This window comes from Chlorocebus sabaeus, chromosome 29 (genome assembly GCF_047675955.1).
Source record: "Chlorocebus sabaeus isolate Y175 chromosome 29, mChlSab1.0.hap1, whole genome shotgun sequence".
NCBI classification, from domain to species: Eukaryota; Metazoa; Chordata; class Mammalia; order Primates; family Cercopithecidae; genus Chlorocebus; species Chlorocebus sabaeus.
The window spans coordinates 4,914,436-4,927,065 of record NC_132932.1 but is presented as its reverse complement, the minus strand read 5'-3'; the positions used below and the strand labels follow the sequence as shown (position 1 = coordinate 4,927,065).

At 46.4% G+C, this 12,630-nt stretch overlaps 1 protein-coding gene across 3 annotated transcripts in view; it reads right to left on the bottom strand.

Moving 5' to 3' along the window:
• The window catches only part of PCSK6 (proprotein convertase subtilisin/kexin type 6), a 192,332-nt gene that overhangs the window by 122,537 nt on the left and 57,165 nt on the right, over window positions 1-12,630 (bottom strand). For all 3 annotated transcript variants that reach the window (XM_007990588.3, XM_007990589.3, XM_073012963.1), the window contains exons 3-6: window positions 10,753-10,863; window positions 10,085-10,228; window positions 8,751-8,827; window positions 6,685-6,773 (exon numbers count right to left, since the gene is read on the bottom strand). In XM_007990588.3, coding sequence (XP_007988779.1) covers window positions 6,685-6,773; window positions 8,751-8,827; window positions 10,085-10,228; window positions 10,753-10,863 — 421 coding nt within the window. The remainder of the gene's footprint in view (window positions 1-6,684; window positions 6,774-8,750; window positions 8,828-10,084; window positions 10,229-10,752; window positions 10,864-12,630) is intronic.

The following is a 12,630-nucleotide window of genomic DNA, read 5'->3' as shown; positions in this document are numbered from 1 at the left end:
CGCCACTCCCCTCTCTGGAAACAATGAAGATGGCACCAGCCTCTGTGGATTCCTGAGAGCGTGAAATTTCTTCCCAAGGTAGGTGCTAATACACCTGAAGGCAACATGACTAGGGAAACTGGGGGCTGAAGGAGTTTATTCCTTTCTTTTTTTTTTTGAGACAGAGTCTTGCCCTGTTGCCCAGGCTGGAGTGCAACGACACAACCTTGGCTCACCAAAACCTCCACCTTACAGGTTCAAGCAATTCTCCTGCCTCAGCCTCCCAAGTATCTGGGATTATAGGTCCCCAACACCACACCCAGCTAATTTTTGTATTTTTAGTGGAGTCAGGGTTTCACCATGTTGGCAGGCTGGTCTGGAACTCCTGATCTCAGGTGATCTGCCCACCTCCACCTCTCAAAGTGCTGGGATTACAGGCATGAGCCACCATGCCTGGCTATTTCTTAATATAATTTGGACAGTTCCTCTGTTTCTTTCATTTGATTTAATTATTTTTATGTGACAACATTTATAAGGAATATACAATTTTACAAAGAAAACTGGTTAAACTATGTCTACAGGTTTTTTGACACCTTTCTATTCAAAAGGTGCAACCAAATTTCTCTCCCCTTGGGTGTATGCTAAACTTAGTGATCCATTTCTAATACACAGAGAATGGTTGAAGAGATGGTGTGTGACTTCTGAGATGAGGTCATAAAAGACATGGCTGATCTGGTTTTGTTTTTTCTCCTGAATCACTCGTTATGAAGGAAGCTAGTTACCACGTCATGGGGACACTCAAGCAACCCTCTGGAAAGGTACACATGGTGAGGAATCAGGGACTCCAGCCAACAGCCCTGTAAGTAACTCATCTTGGAAGTGAATCCTCCAGACTCAGTCAAGTCTTCAGACTACAATCACAGCCAACAGCTTGACTAGCACTTCATGAGTGACCCTGAACCTGAAACATTCAGCAAAGCCACTATCTGTGCTGGAAAACAAGTGTTTGTTGTTTTAAGCAGCTACATTTTTAGAATGACTGCCACGCAGCAATAGATAACTAATACACAATCTAATTGATAAAGAACTATAAACCACAAGTTTTAAGTTCAACAATGACAGAGTTGCATATATCAGACTAACTCTTCTTATTAAAGATAATAATTATAAACTCTGAACAAAATAGCTAATTAGAAAAAATTAACTTTTTAAGAGCACTGAAGAACAACCAGAAAAAGGCAGAGGGTAGGCAGGGGATTCAATTCTTGACAAACCATACTGGGTATGATCCAAGTTGACATGACTTTTCCTCTTGAGAGAAATTTCCATTTCTTTTGGTGCAGAGAGGCTAGAACTCAAATACTAAAGCACAGTAAAGTATTATCTTATTCTCCAGAGGAGTCAAGGGATAGAGTTTGGGACTGTCAGAGCAGCTGGAAATCGAGAGGAGAAATCTCAGAAAGGAGAGAACTACAGAAGAAAACATATAAACTCCTCACAATCACTTGGCTGAACCCTGAACTATACATGGGCAACCCTCTAAGAAGTCCAGTAGGAAAACAATAGCCGAGAGGCTGGATGAGCTGAGCAGATATTTCAGCTGCTGCCCACTACAGGGCAGTCCATTTGGAGTTTGAGACTTGCTAAGTTAGAGGTCTGGGTTTAAACATTTCAGGCTTTCCACTGAAATACCAAGAGGGTCATGGTCTAGGAGAACAGACTATATCCTGGGGCTAACAGATTTTCCCTAAGGCTATGAGCAAATCAGAAAGATAACCATTAAAAAAAAGAATAATCAGGTCTCCACAAGCTCACATTTAACCAACTGCTAGAATGAAACTTAATGGTATTCAAAGACAACAGAATTCAGAGTCTCTACGATGTAACAGTATCTACCATACAATAAAAAATGATTAGACATATGCAAAGAAAGAGAAATACATGACCTACTATAAAGAGAAAAATCAGTCATTATAAACATACTCCTAAAATGACCTAGATATTGGAATTAAGTACAAAAGACTTTAAAGTATTTCTTACAAACATGTTAAAGAGTCTAAAATAAAAGATAGATATAATGATTGAAGAGATGGAGACACAGGAGGGATTTGGAAACAGTAAAAAAAAAAAAAAAAAGAGTCAAATGGAAATCATAAGACAGAAAAGTAAATATCTGACTTTTTTTTTTTGAGATGGAGTCTTGCTCTGTCACCCAGGCTAGAATGCAGTGGTATGATCTCAGCTCAATGCAACCTCCACCTCCCAGGTTTAAACCAATTCTCCCGCCTCAGCCTCCCAAGTAGCCGGGATTATAGGCGCGTGCCACCATACCTGACTGACTGATTTTTGTAATTTTTGTAGAGATGGGGTTTCACCATGTTGACCAGGCTGGTCTTGAACTCCTGACCTCAGGTGATCTACCCACCTCAGCCACCCAAAATGCTGAGATTACAGGTGTGAGCCACCATTCCCAGCCCTGAAAATTTTTTTAAAGCCCAGACTGAACACAACAAAAGGAAGGATTAGTTAACTTGAAGTTCAACAAAAATCATCCCATCTGAAGCAGAGAAAAAAGGGTTAAAAAAAATGAACAGTACCTCAGTAAACTGTGAGGTGTATTAAGCAAGCTAACAACTATAACTGTGCCCACAGAGAGTAGAAAGAAAATGGAATTTTAAAAAAATTTGAAGAAATATTGACATTTTTTCCCCCAAATTTTCTCTAAAAAGAATAACCCACTAAGAAGCACAGAAAACCCAAGCTGGAATTAATATGAAGAAAACTACACAAAAGAATGTTAGAGCCACAGGCAAAGCACAGATATCTAAAAAAATAACACTATGAAAGCAGCTATAGGGACGGGCCACGGTGGCCCATGCCTGTAATCCCAGCACTTTGGGAGGCTGAGGTGGGAGGATCACTTGAGGCCAGGAGTTTGAGACCAGCCTGGGCAACATAGCAGTATCTCATCCTACAAGGAAAAAGGTTGTTTTTGTTTTGTTTTGTTTTGTTTTGTTTTGTTTTCATTAGCTGGGAAAGGTTGTGTTCACCTGTAGTCCCAGATACTTGGGAAGCTCATTTGGAAGGATCACTTGAGGCCAGGAGTTTAAGGCCGCAGTGAGCTATGATTGTGCCACTGCAATCCAACCTGGGTGACAGAGCAAGACCCCATCTCTCAAAAACAAAAAAGGGAACAACAATAAGGATGGCAATTAACAATTGACTCATCATCCAAAACAATGGATAACAGAAGACAATAGAAGAACATCTTTAGAGTGTTGAAAGACAAAAAAAAAAAGTTAGAAGGTTATGTTCAGCATAATTTCTTTTAAGAAAAATGAAGAGAAGCCACTTTCAGATAAAATTTGAGAGAATTTTTCACCAGCATACCTGAACCTCAACAAATATCAAAAGAGATGAGAGATAACCTCAATAAATACCAAAGAGCCTGGAGACAGGCTGAAGATAAATGGAAAGATGGAAATCTGAAGCTAGAAAAAGTAAGGAAGACCAGTGGCATGGTATACATGTAGGTAAGTGTATTTCTTTTCATAAGCAGTTTGCAGTCAACCACGTGTTTGAAACAAGAATAACAGAAATGCACTGTGGGTTTATAATATGGGAAGTAAAATATATAAAAACAACAGTACAAACAATGACAGTGAGGGTGGATGGAAACAATCTTAGATTCATACATTATATAGAAATTATACTATTAATTCCAGATAGACTGGGATAAGTTAGGATGTGTGTAACAGGGATATTTTTTAATTAATGCATTGAATATGGTTGAGCACGTGCTGCATGCGTAATACTGGGTATGCCATTGACAGAGAAGAAAGAGATGATGGCCACAGTTCTGGGCCTCTAGGAGCTCAGCATGTCTTTGGAAGGAACCAACAAGGAAGATGGCACAGGACCACGTACTGAAGTTTAAAGGGGCAGATGGGAGCCCAGGAGCGGCAGAGCAGGCATTCTGTGAGGGCAGAGCATGAGGGTATGGCTTGAGCCTGACATGAGAGGACTTGACTACCCATGAGAGTGCTGAGGAGACAATTAGGTCTGCAGCACGGGGCTGGGGTCAGCGTGCCACATAAAGATTGAGGACATGAGGTGGAGCTCACACCTCTCTGCGAGGTAGGTGTGGAGTTGAGGCTAGCCTTGACCCAAGGATCTGGTGATAGCCACTGGCTCCAAAGCTGCTGCAAACAGCTTTAGCCCCTCCACACAGGCAGCCACCCCGCTTCCTCCTGGTTCTCCCTCCGAGCCCACCTCCGGGTGGGGTGCGCTAACACAGCCTCCCTCACTGAGTGTGCTGGCACACAACAGGGAATTTCTTTGGGACGTCCCTGGAGCTGACCATAGAGCTCTTCCTCTTCATATCTTTATTTTTAGTTGTCACTCAAGAGACTATAATGCATATCCTAACTTATCCCAGTCTATCTGGAATTAATAGTATACTACTTTCTGTATAATGTATAAATGTAAGATAGATAGAGTGTTTCCATCACCATCACTGTTACCATTTCTGCTGTTATATATATATATATATAAAACTTCCTACATTATAAACCCACAGTGCATTGCTATTACTCTTGTTTTAAACACATGCCAAATTCTATCCCTACATTCTCCAAATCTGGAGGGAGCACCTTCACTTGTAGGACTTGGGAAACATAGGGAAAGAGTTTGGCAATGAGTGTAGAACTATCTAATGATAACGCTGTATTTACTGTGCACCTTATCTGGGAGGATCTTTATGCATGTTACTTCCACCGACTCCCCCCCACAATCCACGGTATAAGTGTTACCCACCTGTGTGATCCCAGGGAGTGCTCTAAACCAGTGCTTCTCAAATGGTCACTTGGAGACAAATCCCCTGCGATCCTGTTATAATGCAGAGACTGACTCAGTGGGCCTGGGGTGGGGATTCTGCATTTCTGATGGCTCCCAGAGGATGCCATGCTCAAAGTCTAGGGACTTGGGGGAGCAAGGCTCAAGCAACCCTAAACGTGGGGTCCACCCCTCACTCAAAGCAACACAAATGGTTTTTATTCTCCCACTGACAGTCTCAGCAAGAGGGAAGGAGGAGTTCAGCTATCCCCTGCGGACTTAGCCCAAGCCGATGGTTTCACACATGGTATCTGACTTCATCCTCATAACAAACCTGGGGAGGCAGCTGCCTCATGGTCATTTCACCCCACAGGTAAAGAAACCTTGGCTCAGAGAGGTTATGTAAGTTGTCCAAGGACACACAGTCAGTGAGTGGTGGGAATGGAACTGGCACCCAGATTGGCCCAATTCTACAGCTCCTGGAGAGACATCTCAGGGCTCTGTACCCATCGTCAAAGGCTCCAGGGAGAACTTATATATCTCAGTGTGCAAGAACTATCCACAAAGGAGTGAGGCTAGTTGACAGTCTCCTAATTTGTTCGCAGAAAACGCCCTTGGGGGTTAATTCTGTTATAAAATGAAAATCCAAGCCACTTTCAAGATTTCCATGGGAAAAGACAGGCAGAGAGTCCTAAATTAAGTAAAAGCTAAGGACCCTCTTTTCGAAACACAAGAAATTCCCCCAAGGACTAGTGATCCAGGGAACCTTGGCCCAACCTCCCTGCCTGGTACTGCTCATAAGTGCAGCCAAAGGGGCTGCAGCCACCCTCACCAAGGCTCTGTGGCAGGAACGGCAGTGCCCCGGGAAGGTGGCTTCCCACTGCAGCCACCTGAGTGAGCAGGAGCACCTTCGAACTGAGAGGCACACAGGTCTCCTGGGTGAAGCCGCAGTCCCTGGAAGCTCTCTGGCACTCCTCTCTGCTGCCCCCACTTGCTCAGTTCCCAGGTCACTGACATGCACCTCGAGCGGCCTTCAGAGCATTTGGTGACTGAGCTGTCACACTGCCGGGCTCCCATGGGGAACAGAACGACATTCAACACTTTACTCCAAAGCCTCATCCTAGCAAGGGCAGCTTGATTGACCAGTGTGAGAAGCTAAATGGCAAGGCCAGATGCACGCAGGGTCAGGGGCAGCTGTTGCTCTGTAAAGGGACCAAGAAGAGCTGACTCCCTGCTGAACGAGATGGGGGAGAGTTGGATCCAGGGAGCACTTCACAGAACAGAGCAGGCATGAACTGCCGTAAGGCACAGGTGGATGGAGCCAAGTGGAGAGGCGGGGGGAGGCGGGGATGGGAATGGTTCAAGCCCAGGCATAAATCGGGAAGACCAGATGTGTCTAAGGGACACTATGACAAATGTCCTGTAAGGCCAGGGCAGGGGCAGGAGAAGTGGTCCAGCAAGCTTGAGTGGGAGTCGGAACCCAGGGAAGGCTCTGGTCCCAGGTAAAAGCTGTGACTCTGTCTGGGAAGTGACAGGGAGCCACTGAAGGCTATTGGCAGAGGGGAATCAACGCAGCCTTCTAGGAGTCAGCGGCCAGGCCAGCAGGACCAGAGGACAGAGAGTACCTTTCTGATGGGAACTGCAATGGCTTTTCAGGCAAAACAGTAAGCAGTTCCTCTGTTTTGAGGCCCCAGTCCCTGTGGGCCAGTTGCCTAGGCCATGATACAGATGGCACTGCTGCTTCTGGCCCAGGTGTCTGCTGACATGGCCAAGGCCAAAGGACAGGAGGCTGCTGAGATCAGCGGACAGGGAGCTCTCCAGCTGCCCCTGCCCCAGGCCCCTTAGCTCGCAGGCTGCCGCGCCCGGCCTTACCTCCTATTTTGGCATTGTACGCTATGCCTACGATGCAGTAAGAGTTGTTTGCTGAAGCAGCAACTTCTCCCGCACAACGAGTACCGTGTCTGAAACAAAGGAAAAAACCAAGTGAGGACGCAGCCCAGAAAGTTTCAGCGAATTCAGTGTATGGCTCAGTTCAATGCAACAAGAGAGTCAGTTGTCTGAAGCCCAGAGATGTCATTAAAGCCTATTTCCTGCATCCCCTCTCATCACCAACCCCACTCTGGGAGAAGGCACCAAGTCAGCCTGGGTACAGCCCTTCCTGGCATCCTGAATGTAGCAAGTGCTCACTCAAGGTAATCTGTTCCAGGATGCCTCCCCTGACTCCCATGTTGGAGGAAGGTGCCTGCCCCAGTGCCCGTGGCCCTATACCTTCCTTCTCCCAGCATGCGTAGTTGGCACGTGGCCACTGCTGTGTAGGGTGGGTGCTGCGCCACCTCGGCCCCATGTCTCCTGTGGTTGGCAGCATGGACACCTGCTGCCCAGCAGGATGAAAGAACGGACTGGTGCTGATGTCACCTGCCTCATCCCCTATGCGCCTATAACACCAGGCTCACCCTGAGGCAGCCCTTCCTGTGCTTCTAAGGCCATTTAAGCTGGAGCTGAGGAAGAATGCTCTAAATTAAACACTCAGCAGCTGGGAGACTATGAAGAAATGACCAGAAAAACAAATTGCTTTCCTCAGTAATGACCCCATTCTCTGATGTGCCACATAGGGTCAATTCCTCCAGCAGGGGCCAAAATAGGAGCAACTTGAAATAGCGTATCTTTGAGAAGAGTCCACAGAGGATGGGAATCATTGATTCAAATTTAAAGCTGCCTTTAAAAATCGCCCCAGGCAGCAGCCCTTTGGAAGCGAGTCATCTGTCCTTCCCTGGAAGCTACACCGCTTCAAGGCCAGGGCTATTTCCGGGGTCACAGAGCTCGATGGATGGCTCAGGATGGGATTGAATCCTACCCTTCAAGGGTCACTGCATGGTATGTGGATCATTCCTCCTTTGCCCCAGGCGTCCTCACTGGCAACAGGAAGGGCACCTTGGGACGTGCATGAGACTGGGCCGCTGCAGGCTCCCGGGAGCTCTGCAGCCTGCTGTGTGGAACTCCAGTGGCTGAGGCTTCCTGCACAGCACTGCCTGTGCATCCGTTTGTGAATCTCAGAATCAAAGCAACCACAAACTAAAAGACTATAATCGGGGACGCCCCTCAGCAAGCATCTTGTCAACAGTGGGGAGGAAGAAGGCTTTTATTATTTTCCTCTAAATATTTTTGGAGGAACGATAAGAGTTCAGGGTATGGGGCATGCTGATGGAGAAAGGAAAGAGATAGCAAATGAACTCCCAGGACCAAGCCCAGGGCAGCCATTTACACTGCAAAGTCACCTGGGCTCTGTCACCCCACTGCCTCTACTTGCAAAGTGACAGTGACACAAAAACACCTGCCATTTCTGGAGAATCTGCTGGGTGCGTTCTTCACGCATCATCTCACTGACCCCTCCTGTGACCCTGTGAGGTAGGGGACGTCATTGGCCTGGACAAGCCTCTAAGACACCAAGACATGAATTTTCAACCAGCTCACCTAGCATGCACGCAGCCAGTAAGTGGGAGAGCTGGGATCTGAACCTGGGTCTATCCAGCATCACTCATGCCCCTTCCACCTCATTCCTAAGGTCACAGAGTCACAAAAGCTCAGGCATGTCACCTATGTGCTCAAATAGACCAAACTGCTGTCTTCACACACCAGGTCATGGAGATTGTTACACTTAAGGGCTTCTCTTTTACAATATTCCAAGAAAGTTGCAAACATTTCTAGCTGCCCGCCAGTGGTGACACCCCAGAGGAACAGGGTACCTCCACAGACGCTGGCCACATCTGAAGGGCTGTGCCTGGCATGGGCTGTGACTCCTGGATAAGCCTGCCTAGCGCCCAGGCAGGGAAGATATGCCGGCAGTCACCGCCTCTCCAGCTCCCTCACACACACATTCAATAGCGATGCTGCAGGGAGCGGAAGAGAAGCCGGGGAGAGGAGGCAAGGTGGTGACGTACTTATTTTCATTGCTGGCATCGTATCGTGGAGATGGGTCATAATCATTGCCGTTGACATCATAGCTGGCGTAGGAATCCTAAGAAATGGAATCTTGGTGAGTGAAGAGAAATGGCGCGGCATATGACAGCTCTGTTTAAATGGATTTTATGTTCTATTGGCAAATAGAGAAACTACGTGTGGGATTCCTCTCTTACTACAGCTATAATCTCCTACATGTTTTTATTGTGGTAAAATATACGTGACAGGAAATATACCACCTTAACCATTCTCGAGTGTACGGTTCGGTGGCATTAAGTGCAGTCACAGTGTTGTGCGACCATCACCGCCACCCATCTCCGGAACTCTCTTCAACCTGCAAAACCCCATATCCACTAAAAACTAACTCCCCATTTCTCTCTCCCAGGCCCTGGCAAACCCCATGCCACCTTTTTGTCTAAGATTTTGGCTACTCTGAGTCACTCATGTCAGTGGAATCACGCAGTATTTGTCCTTTTGTGACTGGCTTATTTCACTTTGCATAACGTCCAAGGTTTATCCATGTTGCCACGTGTCTCAGAATTTCCTTAATTTTATATTTTCAATAGGTATGCTTTTGTTTGTATGACTGTAATAATAGTATTCACATAATTTTACATCTTCCTTTTAAAATATATGATGAAAGCTTTCCAGTGTTGTTGACACAGTCTGCAAAATTCATTTCTAAGGGCTGCATCATGATCTGTCAGATGGATACAATATGGTTTACTTAATCACTGGTAGGCGCCCAGGTCCCTTAGAGGATTTCAAGCATTTATCATATTTACTATATGCCAAGCTTGCTTCCTTACATTTAACTAATTTAATCCTTACAATAACTCCATGAGAGACCAGTTCTCTTATGAACCCGTTTTACAGATGGTGACACTGAGGCACAGAGAAGTTTAGTAACTTGTTCAAGATCTCAGAGCTAATCATTTGCAGACCCAGGATAGGAACCCAGGTACTCTGGGCCTAGAGACCATGTTTTCGCGCTGTCACCCTGTCACTGTTCATGTTACTACTATCTGTATGCTGATGATCCTCCTCCATGCATTTCTTAGTTCTTTAGGCTCCATTCCTAAAAGTATAAGTGACTCTGCAAGCATGTAGATGAATCCCTCTGCAAAACCCTTGCCCCTGACAGTAGCAAGTAGTAGAATATTCATTTTCCTAATTCTCTCCAGCATAGTTTTCTTTACTGCCTAACTTAACGGGAGTTGGGGGAGAATGGGATCTTACTGTTTTTAAACTTGCATTTACTTAATGACTAGCACAGTTGAGTATATTTGCATGTCAGTTCCGAGGATTGACTTACATAATTTGGGGCCAGGTCAGGGTGATTCCTCTCTATGCCATCATCGAGGATGGTGACCACCACATTTTTTCCTGTGTAGCCCCTCTTCCACGCTGCCTGGACATTCATTTCTGACCGGCAGCGACTGTTCTTGTCGCCACAATGCTGCAAGCACAGAAGACACAAAGTCCCCCTGCCATGGACATTCCAGAAGCAGAACTGACACTCGGTGCACACCCCACAGGAAGATGCTTAGGCTTGCAAGCAAATAAGGAGGAAACACCTATCCCTGCTTATACAGTAGAGATGCTCTTTCCCAGTCAGGTCGAGACTCATGCAGAGCGCTCCCTTGCTTTTTCTGCACCTGCAATCTATCACTTTCCCAGGGCATTGCCTCCCAACAGGAGCTCTGTCCAGGGGCTGGGCTTTGCCATTTAGTCATACAGCCTGCATCAAATCGCTTCCCTTCTCAAAGAGCCCCCACCCCAGTGTGTGTGCACAGTTTCAGAAAAAATCCACATGAAAGCTGGTGCTGCACAGCCTTGACGTAGGGGTTTTACACCCTCAAGGTGAAGTGTGTCTGTCTGGAGATGTTGTTTGAATTTAGCTTCACTGGGGGGAAATTAACCCATTTCAGAGACCTGGCAGCGCAAGTGTCCTGGGGCAGAGAGAGGTCCTGTCCTACTTACCAGGTACCACATGTTGGACCAAATGGGGTCGTTGAAGTAAAGGGCCTGTGGGTCACTTCGCACCTGTCTCTTCACCCTTCGTTTCACTTCCTGTTGCTGAAGCCATTTCACCTACCAGAAGAAATGCAATTACTGTTTATATTAGAAATGATTTCTTGATTTCATGTAGCCTCTTTGCAGGTGCTACAGGCTTCCTTGTGCATGAATATCTGTGTCATAGTAGATATTTTAGATGGTAAGTTCCTGGGGACATTTTCACTTCAAAGTGACTGCATTTGAAAGATGAGAACTTGTTTGTAAATACAGAGGAAGAAATAACACCACTCGGATAGATTTTGAAGTCGCTGTACTAAAAGAAAGAAAGAAAGTGTTCACGCCTGTAATCCCAGCACTTTGGGAAACTGAGGTAGGAAGATCGCCTGAGAGACTAGCCTGGGCAACATGGTGAAACCCCACCTCTACAAAAAAAAAATCTGGGCATGGTGGCACATGCCTGTAGTCCCAGCTACTCAGGAGGCTGAGGTGAAAGGATTGCTTGAGCCTGGGAAGTCAAGGCTGCAGTGAGCCATGATTGTGCCACTGCACTCCAGTCTGGGCAACACAGCAAGACCCTGCCAAAAAAAAAAAAAGAGACAGAAAGAGAAGAAGGAAGGAAGGGAGGGAGGGAAGGAAGGAAGCCAGTCTTGTGAAGTTGCCAATAAATTGTCTGGTGATCCCTGTCCTGAAGAAAAAGGAAATACATACATGGGAAAGCAATGAATGAAGAAAGTGTTTGGTTAATCGGCATTGGAATTTGCTTTACAGCAAGGACATAAGTAAATATGATAAGCCATATATTGGAATATTTGGCAGCCGCCAGCAACATGGTACCAAAACATGCACAAAGAAAAATCTAGAAAGGAATACAGCAAAATAGTAGTAGCATCAATTCCTGGGTGGTGACATTATTGCTAATTTAAAATTTTACAATTACTTTCAGGATGTCATAAATTGTCTTTCAATCAGCATGATTTGTTTTCATGATCAAGGAAAAAAGTTCACAAGGCTGTATCACTGATATTTAAGACCAAGGATCAAGGCACCAGGCCACCTGCAATAAAGCCCAGCCCCGTGCTCACCAGCTGTGTGACTTAGAGCTGGCAGTGGACATCCATGGCCTCAGGGTGGTGTCCACCCACACAGTGGGGACAGTCATGGGTCACCACAGGGTTAATATACGAACACACAGAAAGCCCTCAGACCAGTGCCTGGAGCACACCTGCTCTTATCATCCTGTGTACACAATCTTTTCAAGCTAGAAAAGCTTTTTCATTTTAAAAGGATCTTGGGGTAAAGACTTCATGGGCCCTGAGTGGGAATGTTTTCTTTGGTCTTACCATGGCAGCTCCACCTGATTGAATAATGCTCAAAGCTGGGGTTCAGCCTGGCTCTGGGGCCTGAGATGGGCGGGATAAGGATCGGCAGCAGGGCTGTGCTCTTGAGGAGTCTGCACTATATTCAGGGGTCCCACCAATCAGAGTATGATGTGAGTTCCAAACAGGGCAGGCTGCCTGGAGGAGGCAGCTAGAGGAAGGCAAGGATACAAGAGGAGGGGGAGGGGCCCCAAGGTGACCCAAGGCTGGTGACCAGGGTCGTGCTGGAAGCTGGAACAGAGCTACCTAAGGCTGAGCAGGCAGGGAGTAAAGGTACCCAAGGGCAAAGGGATACGATTTCCCTTCCTCCTCCCTGAGCCTCAGCCTCTCCACATGACCCTGAGCAAGGACAGCTGAGCACCTGCATACGTAGCTCACATTTAGGACTGGGGATGATCTCCAGGGCATCCTTGGTGTACAGGACAAAATGCCGGAAGAGAGGCATCCCAGCCTGTCCCACCCCGAT